A 12,090-nucleotide genomic window follows, 5' to 3' on the forward strand; every position below is an offset into this window, starting at 1 on the left:
AATTGTGGAATGGAAATGTGTATATTTGGCATTTAAACAAATATTTTATTCATCTTTTTAATAATGAATATACTAATCGGTAGTTGGAAAGGACCATTTGAACAAGTATTCTCTATTTCCACTTAAAGACACTCAAGTACAGAGGTGCCTGGGTGGCTCACTTGGTTAAGTGTCTGACTTCAGTTCAGGTCATGATCTCAGTTTGTGGGTTCAAGCCCTGTGTCAGGCTCTGTACTGACAGCTATAGCCTGCTTTAGATTCTGTGTCTCCCTCTCTCTCTGCTCATCCCCCACTCACATTCTGTCTCACTCTCAGAAATAAAATACAAACATTGAAACTTTTTTTTTAACAAAAAAATTAAAAGAAATTATAAAATGTATTTGAAAGAAGTAAGCCCCATTTCCCATGATATTTATTAGTGTTAATAATGATGTCACTATTATAAGGAGTTTTTCATTATTTTAAAGAAAAGTTTACACACTATAGCCCAGCTTGGTTGCTTTCATTCATTCTTTCTTTCTTTTCTTGTTTCTTCTTTTCTTGTTTTTCTTTTCCTTTCCTCCCTCCTCCCTTCTCTTCTCTACTCTCCTCTCTTCTCCTCTCCTCTCCTCTCCTCTCCTCTCCTCTCCTCTCCTCTCCTCTCCTCTCTTCTATTCTCTTTCTGGTCACTTAACTTCATGTGTTATCTGGTAAGGAAAAAAATTTGTTTATCTTATTTTTTTCCCTCTAGCTCACCATTTATTAATTGTGCATTGTAAAACAAAGTCAGGAAAAACTATTATTGCTCCTATACAAATCAAAACTTCATTATGTTAGGGAACAAAATTCAACATAACTAATAATTTAATTTCAACTATCCCCATTACTATTTAATCAAACTATCCACCATAAAACATATTGGCCCATATAATTTATACTTTCTGATATTGATCATAATTGTTCAATTTCTTTAGTGCTTGATATCAGCTTTTGATTCAACTTTTTTGCCAAACTCCATTTACTGGTTCTTCAAGCTAACTTTAAACCTTCAGTTTTTTATATTTAATTTGGTCTCCCGTTATTCAAATGTATGCCTTTCCCAACAGACATTAAGTTCCTGCCCCTGGGATTCTCAGTGCCTACTGGCATCTGGACCAAGCCCTAGCCAGGATTTCAGTTCTTTTACAAGAACCAAGAGAACCAAGACACAAACCATCTAGTCCTACATTTACAAAAGGTCTACAGTTTTCTTCTTTTATGAAGGCATTTGAAGTTTCATACTTTAAAAAAAAATTTTTTTGATTAGTGATTCTTACCTAATGCAATATTTTTATAAACTGGGTAAAATATTTTCCATTTAAGCAGAATAGAAATAATTCAGAAAACTTTGGATTTTTTTTTCTTTTTTGAAAACAGTTGGCAAAATTTTAATTTCATGTCTTCAACCTACAGATGAAATGTGACAGGTGAAGTGATTTGCTCAATGTCACAGAACTTCCAAATGATAAAGGGAAAAAAAATCTCTTGAATAATTCTATCTATGCATCAACTATTCCATACTTAAAGTAACTCTCTGAAATTCTTTTTTTTTTAAAATTTTTTTTCAACGTTTATTTATTTTTGGGACAGAGAGAGACAGAGCATGAACGGGGGAGGGGCAGAGAGAGAGGGAGACACAGAATCGGAAACAGGCTCCAGGCTCTGAGCCATCAGCCCAGAGCCCGACGCGGGGCTCGAACTCACGGACCTCGAGATCGTGACCTGGCTGAAGTCGGACGCTTAACCGACTGCGCCACCCAGGCGCCCCTGAAATTCTTAAATATTCACAGTGACTTCTCTCCAAAACACTATGAAAAAGTGAAAAAAAATCGTATGCAAAATATGTAGACTATTTTAGTTTCATGAAATATAACCCATAGGAAATTTTCTATATGAAAATAGCAGGTAACATTATGGATCACTTAACCTTTTCAAGCATTATTTTATTTAATGTACATAATAATCCTATGTGATACATAATATTGTTATACCACTGAGATAAATAAGGGCCAAGAAGAATATTTACACAGTTAATATGAGTGTATTGCCTCTAGGGCTGGTTGACCTCAAAGTCTATTTTCAAAACCTCTCTAATTCACTGTCTCTAAAGAGATACTGATTCTCAATTTATAACTGTAATGTTATCAGCTCCATTTTTATTGTAACACTAAAAAACATAAATACATCCTTTTTATATTAAAGGAAAGGATGAAATTTTTGTAATGCGGTCTTTGTACTTTTAATATACTAGAATCAAAATCATGCTATATGACAGTTTTCAAAGGCCAAATTAAGGCAAATGACCTCCTACATTTCTCTGACTACCTGTGCTTTGACTAGTATGAACTAGACTGTTTATGACACTTTAATAAATGAAATGGCAAATAGAATTAGATAAATTGAATATACATAATTATAGAAAAAGTTGTATTGCTCAGGTTATAAATAGTGACTTCAATTAAAAATTGGTAAAAGTACTTAAACTTCATGGCCTTTCTTTTTAAAAACTGGTCCAACAGGGAGATAACCATTGATATTAATTTAAATTAATACATTTTTGTAACATCTCTTTTTTTTAATATCACTAAGCAAGATTAACAGAATACATTATATTCAGTGTATTAAAAAAAAAAAGCTTAACCTTGAATATAGATATTTTCATGTTATGAAAACTATCCTAGGAATCCCAACCTAAACAGTACAAAAGAACCTTTGTTTCATTTGTCTTGATTCATGATAAACTGAACAAATCCTCTTTGGAAATAATTATTTACAGTCTACTGATAAAGTGAACACTATTTTTTCAAGTATTTTATTATTCACTTTTCTATATATCTCAGTTGACTCAGATGATGACAGTCGGGATTTAAAAAAAAAGCTCAAATCAATGCTTCTTAAACTATTTGTGGGGGGAAAGAATCACTTTGATTTTTGTTCAATTTTTCTTTTTTTTTTTCTTTTTTTAACCAGTAGGTATTTTTCATCCCAAGAAATCCTCCAGGCAACTTTGTCACACCGAGACTGGTCTAAACTCTGTTTAAAGAGATAAGTCTACTAGTCATATGAGCACATGGCTATTATGGCAATGCCAAATTGCTGCAAAAGATTCCAAATATATTTTAAACATATATTTACTGAAGAAATATTGTATCTTTGCTATTATGTTTGGAAAATGTAAAAATATAGGAATAGCAAAGGCTAACATTTTAATTAAGATGATAGTACATGGTTATATGTCAAACTATGTGATACAAAATATAAAAGCTATGGAAGTTGAGACAAGAAGGAAATCAGTAAGACCCATAGTAGTTAGGGATAAGTTCACTGGAAATATTAAAAATATGACTGCCAAATGTAGATTGAAAAGAATTTGATTAATACAAGGTATGGTGTGCTTTTTAGTAGCTATGGAAAATCATTGGTGTTTATGAAGTTTTGGTGAGAATATTCTAGCTAGGGAACAGACTGTTTATTGCAGGCAAATGAAGATTACAGTTACACATTTTCAGTAAGATTTTTAAAATTTCTTTCTTTCATTTTTTTTTTCTATTTGCAAGGTCCCTCAACTCCCCACAATTCTTAATTACTGCCAGGGGAGGCAACTCTCTTGCCAGTCTTAGGAACATGACTGGTAGGGAAGCAGAAAAATTAAACAATGCAGAACTACTAAAATCAATTTATTTTTAATAACTAGTGACCACATCAGCAAGAGAACCAGGTCTGCAATATATCTATAAATTTTCACACTTAAATGCTACATGTTGATCAAAACGTCAAATTCTCTTTCTCTCATTCTTTGACTTAATACAAAATTCTAGTAGTTCAGTGCTTACCTAAGAGTGTCTATATACCACCCTTGGGTGAATCCAATGCCTAAATTTGGTATATCCATCTTAGATAACCTTATATGTTACATGCTTATTTCTGCCTTTTTAATATTTTATTATAATATAATATAATGCCGGTATATTTTTATTCACAGCTCTGTATATTACATGACGCCTTTATAATCCAAATTATGCAAAAGATCAGATATCTACTTTTCTGTATCTACTTTTCAGAGAATTCTAACCTATTTGTATTTAATTAGCTTGCCTTTTGTGTTTTGTTTCCTTTGCTCCTAGTCCTGACATTCCTTAGATTATTGTCTACTTTTAAACAAGATATTTTACATATCAACTATACTTACATTTGTATGTGGGCCTACACATGATTATTATTGTTAATTTTACTCTGTTATTTTGCTACTCAATAGCCTTTCTTTTATTTTATAAAATTACTTAGTTTTTTAAAGTTTCCAAATATAAAACAAGCCTTATTATCTATCTCTAGATGGATAAGGTTTATCTTTCTATACCATCTGTGTATTTCTCCTTCTCTCTCATATATCTCCCTATCTATCATCTATCTGTAATTTACCTATGTGTGTTCATGTATGTGTATTTCACCCTTTTTATTTTCTATTTAGTTTTGAATCACCTTTAATATAGTACACATTTTTTTATTATTATGGCGGTATTTCAAGTTGTTCATTTAACAGATTTTTTTTTTTTCTGTAAAGAGACTGATAATAGAAGACCTGGTGGTTGGCAAGGCCACAGATTAATTTCTTTGTGTCATCTGACCATAATTACAATAAAGCAATAAGAATGAATGCACTCTGAGAAGAATTTAATGTAAAGGAAATAAAGCAGAAAACCAAGGTCTGAGGCTTACCTTTTCTGAAATCATAATTAAGGAACATAAGATAAAGAAGTCACTATAGACAGAACTTAATAGGATTTTTTTTTTAATTTTTTTTTCAACATTTATTTTTATTTTTGGGACAGAGAGAGACAGAGCATGAATGGGGCAGGGGCAGAGAGAGAGGGAGACACAGAATTTGAAACAGGCTCCAGGCTCTGAGCCATCAGCCCAGAGCCCGACACGGGGCTCGAAGTCACGGACCGCGAGATTGTGACCTGGCTGAAGTTGGACGCTTAACCGTCTGCGCCACCCAGGCGCCCCAGGATTTAAATAATAACTAAGATAGGGTTATATCCAAGAATGAGATCAACAACATTTTATTCTACAGAGGTTCAGATAGTAAATATCTTAGGCTTTCCAGTCCACATGATCTTTTTGTCTGCTATTATAGCATGAAAACAGTCATAGACAATATTTAAATAAATGGATGTGGCTGTGTTCTAATACACCTTTATGCAAATTTGAATCTCATATAATGTTTACATGTCACAAAATAGTATTCTTTTTTTATTGTCAACCACTAAAAAATGCAAAAAAAAAAAAATGTTCTTAGCTGTTGGGCCACACACCAGAGTAGGAAATGGTATGAATTGGGGCAGCCCCTATCAAAATAACACCAGCATTCTTCGCAGAGCTAGAACAAACAATCTTAAAATTTGTATGGAACCAGAAAAGACCCTGAATAGCCAAAACAATCTTGAAAAAGAAAACCAAAGCTGGAGCATCACAATCCCGGATTTCAGGTGGTATTACAAAGCTGTAATCATCAAGACAGTATGGTTCTGGCGTAGAAACAGACACTCAGATTAATGGGACAGAATAGAGAACCCAGAAATGGACCCACAAATGTATGGCCAACTAATCTGTGACAAAGCAGGAAAGAATATCCATTGGAATAAAGACAGTCTCTTAAGCAAATGGTGCTGGGAAAACTGGACAGCAACACGTAGAAAAAAATGAGCCTGGATCACCTTCTTATACCATACACAAAAATAAACTCAAAATGGATGAAATACCTAAATGTAAAACAGGAAGCCATCAAAATCCTCGAGGAGAAAGCAGGCAAAAACCTCTTTGACCTTGGCCGCAGCAACTTCTGACTCAACACATTTCCGGAGGCCAGGGAAACAAAAGCAAAAATGAACTATTGGGACCTCATCAAAATAAAAAGCTTCTGCACAGTGAAGGAAACAATCAGGAAAACTAAAAGGCAACTGACAGAATGGGAGAAGATATTTGCAAAGGACAAATCAGATAAAGGTTAGTATGTAAAATCTATAAAGAACTTATCAAACTCAACACCCAAAAAACAAATAATCCAGTGAAGAAATGGGCAAAGGCATGAATATACACTTCTCCAAAGGAGACATCCAGATGGCCAACTGACACATGAAAAAATGCTCAACATCATTCATCGTCAGAGAAATACAAATCAAAACCACAATATCACTTCACACCTGTCAGAATGGCTATAATTAACAGATGTTGGCGAGGATGCGGAGAAAGAGGATCTCTTTTGCACTGCTGATGGGAATGCGAACTGTTGCAGCCACTCTGAAAAACAGTATGGAGATTCCTCAAAAAATTCAAAATAGAAGTACTCTGTGACTCAGCAATTGCACTACTAGGTATTTATCCAAGGGATATGGGTGTGCTGTTTTGAAGGGGCACATGCACCCCAATGTTTATAGCAGTACTATCAACAGTAGCCAAAGTATGGAAAGACCTCAAACATCCATCGACAGATAAGTAGATAAAGAAGATGTGGTATATATACAAACAATAGACTATTACTCAGCAATCAAAAAGAATCAACTCTTGCCATTTGCAAATACATGGATGGAACTAGAGGGTATTATGCTAAGCGAAATTAGTCAAAAACAAATACCATATGACTTCACTCATATGAGAAATTTAAGATACAAAACAGATGAACATAGGGAAGGGAAGAAAAATAATATAAAAACAGGGAGAGGGACAAAGCATAAGAGACTTAAATATAGCGAACAAACAGTGGGTTGCTGGAGGAGCTGTGAGAGGGAGGATGGGCTAAATGGGTAAGGGGCATTAAGGAATCTACTCCTGAAATAATTTTTTGCCGATCTTCGCCTTACTTGAATGAAAGAACATTTTAGGAAGAATCAGTGTCTGAATAGCCAAATGCATCAGAATTTATGAGCAATTTGAGAGCAGGCGTTCTCTTCTATTCATGATTTTGTTTCCAAACATAGTTTTGTATAATATCTCTCACATAATATGAACTCAATAAATGCTTCCCGACAAAAAGTAAAGAATAATGATTGGAAATTCTGAGGCCACTGGTGATCTTTCCTCTTTTTAAAGAGCTAGGATGATGAAAACCTGTCTGAAGTATGAACAATTTATATTGAAAGGTCAAGAAATGGAAGTAAATTTCGAGACAGCTTGTTCAGTGTCTGAAGAGAATTGGATGGATGACTGGAAGGGAAAGATGATGAAATCCAATTAATGTTTTCTTATTCTTTGCTTCTTAAATTACAGAGAATGTTCATGCTTGAATACTTGGAGACATAACTAAAATTTCAAATGAAATATAGGGCAGATCTTTCTGAAGGCAAAAGACAGGTGGACAAATCTATGATTGGAGAGAAGGATGAGAGGAGGGGATAATGACAGACACTTGCTGAGTTGGATGCAAGGAAAATGGAGGTGCTTATGACAAATAACATTTGTCCTTGCCGTAAATAATGGAAGGCATGTTGAGAGGGGGTGTATGAGGAAGAAGAGGAAGGAGAGGTGGGAATTTAGAAATTTGAGGAAAATGTGTTTTTAATAGAGAGTCAATACAATAAATAAAAATGGCAAAGTATAGAGAACAAATGCATGTATCCATCTATTTGACCTACTTATGTTTACAAGTCAGGTATCATCAGCACTGTTTTAATTGTTAAATCCAAACTTTCATCATTGCTAGAAACATGTCTTGTTTGCCTTTAAAGTTTTGGAAGAGAATAATGCACAGACAGGAATTGTGTATTATTAAATGTCAAAATGACCCAAAGGGAAATAGATAAGTTCTAATTATGAATTATGAAATGTCTTTTTATTATTGATGCCCATCCTTATTAGTTCTAATATCTTATTAATTCCTTTTACTCTAACTAGTGGTATACGTTTCTATAAAAAGTGATTTAATTACACTTCTCAATGTAATTCCTGACAATTTCACTAATCCGTATGTATTATCTTAATTTTATTTTGCATCTTTGTGTTTTTTTTTTTTGAGGTTTTCTTTTACCTCATTAAATGCCTAAGGCATGTGAAAAAAACATTCCTCTAAAATTCCTATCCCCAGAAATAAATATTAATCTATGTGATCTGAAAAAATAAGAGTGTCGTTGCAAAAATGGGACCTAATAGACTCTCATCAGAAATAATGGCATAAAGTGAAGCAAGGAAAACTCAGGGTGGCTGTCAGGAAACTTTTAATGGCTTTGTAAAAATGATTGCGAGGCTGGTCAGGGACATCTAATGGGGACAGCATACAAATAGGAAATAATTCCCAGCAGAGCAGTTTATTTTACTGTTGAATAGTTCTGTAGAAAACAAAGGGGTGGAAATTGCTCCTGGTTCAGCAGTTGTTCCGCTAACAGTGATGTGTCAGGTCACTCACACTTCCTATTATTCTGGCAGATTTTCTTGGTAGCTTTTACACAACAGCAAAGAATTTGTAAACCATTTCCCAAATTCAGAGCCTTTCATCAATCTTAGATCCCACTTTCTTCCCACATCTTCATGCTTCTCAAGTACTTACTTTATATAGTGCTTGATTCTCACAAAATAGGTTCCTGTCAAAGATATTTAATATGCTTCTGAAGAAGCATGTTTGGCATAGAAAACAATGTTTCTATTCAAATTCATTTGATGAATGAAACTATAGTGGGCATGTGCTGAGGACAGATTTCTGCCTTCAGGTTTGTGATGCCCACTGAAGGGTGTCATGGACATGATTCAGGATGAACCCACTGGTAATCATTTTAGAATGACTGCGGTATATTCTATATAATGAAGTTAATTTCATACCTCCAGAACTACCAGAAGCATATATAGGATTTTTTTTTTTTTTTTTAGGTTATGTTCTGCAAGCCTGGAACAACCTGTGTTGGTTTTGTTTGTTTGTTTTTACTTTTTATTTTATTTTTTAAAATCACTCTCATTATATATTCTTGGTGATTTGGCCATACCTGGAAACTTCTGGACTGAATCTTAAAGCTTCTGGACTGAATCTTAAAAATCTTAAAAACTAGATCTTAAAATCTAGTGGAACTGCCAGATCCTCCCGCAATCAGATCTGAAGTTCTCTAAAGAACAAAAACAGCAGACCACATATTGACCTTCTCATTCCACAGTGCTATGGTTTTTACATTATTTTCTATATGTTATGCAGATAGAAAATCAACCTACTATGTGCTGCCTCAAAAGGATTATATTATTGTGGTATTCATTTTAATTACTAAATGTCACATGTGGTTTATTTCCTGTCAGTATTATCTTTAAATGAAAAGAAATGCTTAGTGGTGATCAGGAAAACCTTGTTAATTTTATTTCATGATTATTAAATACAAATGGTAAATTCAAAATTCATTTGAATCAGGGAAGAAGGAGAGTATTCTAGTTTACCTTAAGAGTTACTAACTGGAATATACAAATCAATAAATTAGACATCAGTAGTCAATGATCATACCAAAATCATAAAACAAATGAAATGCTATAAAGTGTTTATCATTACATCATTATCATTATATAAATAAATATTATTACACATACATTTTGTGTATAGCTCAACAAATTTCTCTTCTTAGCAGTTTTCTAACTGTAGGTAAATTGAGAAAATTACAAACCAAAAAGACCAGTGAGTAAAAGAAAAACCTTAAACAAAAATAATGAGCTAAATGACTTTTCTTCCATTTGTGATGTGTCTGCCAGCACTGATCACCAGGGCTTATGTATCCCTTCAACATGCGTTTATTGACAAAATTCAGGAAAGGAGGAAATAGAAGGCATTGTTAACCTCATTTATGGGCATTTAGCACAAGCTATATGATATTCAACCAGAAAGAAGTTGTAGGGTGAAGGGGCAGACAGAATAAAAAGGCTTGGGCAGATTAAAAGATTTTGTAAAATTTGACCTTGGTACCAAATTGGAAAATAAAATATAAAATAAGCATTCTGAATACTTGTTATAATTTTTCTAAGACTCTGATTCTCCATGAATTAGAATTAGAAAACTTTCAATCATTTCCAGTGGATTTGGAGGCTTTTGAAAAGACCATAGAGATGCCATGGGGGCAGCCACAGATGCTGTGATAACCTCTAACTATACTTTGGTGTGGCATTTAATGTCTGGTAAAGAAGCTTAGGAGTGGGAGACTTGAGAGAAAACATTGAATTTATTATCTATATCTGAAGTTACTGAGTTATGAATTAGGTAGTAACAAATGAAAGGCCAATGTCTTATTAGAAATAAGTAATTAAGGGCTTGATGAAATTTATATTAGAGGGTTATTCACATTGATTTATTTATACATTTAATGAGCTTAAATGTGCACTATGTATTGTTTTATTTGATTTAACAGGCAACTTTATCTCTCTGTGTATGTATATATTTAACATTTGATGTTGAAAGTAGTAAAGCATCAAATATTAATTTTGCTCCTAATATGTCATACCCATGTTATAATTTAAAATATTCATTTTTCCACTATTTTCTAAATTATAGGATGAAGTATGTCCCAAAGCTGAAGGAGATGAAATTCAGAGGTGTGTGTGGGCCTCAGCTGTTAATGTCAAAGACAAGTTCATTTATGTTGCACAGCCAACTTTGGACAGAGTCCTTATCGTTGATGTGCAGTCCCAAAAAGTTGTTCAGGTATGCATGATCCCTGCTTTTTAAGGTGATCTTTAAAAAAAAATGTCCTTTTATGTAATTCTTCACCAGGTAACTTGTACATTGCCATTTGATTGTCCTTGGTAACTTGTTTCATTAATTGGATAACCGGAAACTGTATGCATTTTCTGCAAAGTCTCCTCTCATTCTGCTGCTTGAACTTAATGAATTTAGAAAATAATTAATTTTTCTTATTTTCAGAAATTTGATTCCATAAACACATCATAATACTAACATGACTAGTTCCACAAAAATGAACCTAAGAATTGCTTATTCTGTTTAGAGCAAGAAGAATTCAAATCAGAGGCTAATTAAGGTATTCCTAGTTACTATTCCAGAAACACTATTATCTCTTTATTTTATTCTTAACAAAAGACAAAATAATAGTAGACTTTATTAGATGATAGTAGTGTAGTAGGTTTTAGTATAGTAGTAAAACAAGTCAATAGGTGCATAGGTCAATGACAGAGAAAAAAATCCTAATAAAAATTATCATGATCATGGTTACAAAAAAGACATTCTGGTTTGAGTCCCCAAACGTTTCATGCTCTGCTCCATCCAAAGTTGTTGAACCTAGGCAATCTGTTTGTATTCCACTGCACAACAGCAAACGGGTTGTACTGGATTTGCTTCTAGGTAATCTGGTTCCAGTGACAGGGCCTTTGACTCATGATCTATTGCTTGACAGCTCAGAGGAAACAAACTTAAAACAGTTTTATTAGGTATATCTAATAATGGATTAATAATTATACATATCTCATAAAGTTATATTTAGAATTAACTCAACTGGGCAGCCTGGGTGGCTGGCTAATGTCATGATATCACAGTTTGTGAATTCAAGCCCAGCGTCGGGCTCTGTGCTGACAGCTCAGAGCCTGGGGCCTGCTTTGGATTCTGTTTCTCCCTCTCTCTCTGGCCCTCCCTGGTCGTGCGCTGTCTTTCTGTCTCTCAGAAATAAATAAACATTAAAAATAAAAAAATAAATAAAAGAATTAACTCAATTAATGCATATAAAGCATTTATAGCAGATCTTGGCATATAGAAATGCTTTATACCTGTTCATTATCAAAGTTTCTGAGAGACACTGTAACCTAACCATGCCTTATATTTAAAGACTTTTTTTTTGCATCGATATTGGTTTGAAATTGAATATTGAAGTAGCTATTAGTCCCTCTAATGATTCCTGACTAGAACCACAAAAAGTGGTAATAAGTCCAAAGTTAGGGCTTTTCGTTCTAAGAATCCTTAAGAGCTTCACATGACTTTATCTAATCACCCACCCACCCATCATCCATCCATCCATTCATGCTGTACATATTGATTGCCTACTATGAGATATTTTTGGTATTACAAGTAAAAGAATGAAAAGTGTTTCTATTGAAAAACTCTGGTTAGGGTTA

At 33.7% G+C, this 12,090-nt stretch overlaps 1 protein-coding gene across 6 annotated transcripts in view; it reads left to right on the top strand.

Annotated features, from left to right (window-relative positions):
- FSTL5 (follistatin like 5) overlaps positions 1-12,090 on the top strand; it is a 795,291-nt gene that overhangs the window by 706,524 nt on the left and 76,677 nt on the right. For all 6 annotated transcript variants that reach the window (XM_040471352.1, XM_040471359.1, XM_040471338.1 and 3 more), the window contains one exon: positions 10,523-10,672. In XM_040471352.1, the coding sequence (XP_040327286.1) occupies positions 10,523-10,672 (150 nt within the window). The remainder of the gene's footprint in view (positions 1-10,522; positions 10,673-12,090) is intronic.

The sequence above is a fragment of the Herpailurus yagouaroundi genome, unplaced genomic scaffold (genome assembly GCF_014898765.1).
Source record: "Herpailurus yagouaroundi ecotype Mexico unplaced genomic scaffold, PumYag 28, whole genome shotgun sequence".
In the NCBI taxonomy this organism is placed as follows: Eukaryota; Metazoa; Chordata; class Mammalia; order Carnivora; family Felidae; genus Herpailurus; species Herpailurus yagouaroundi.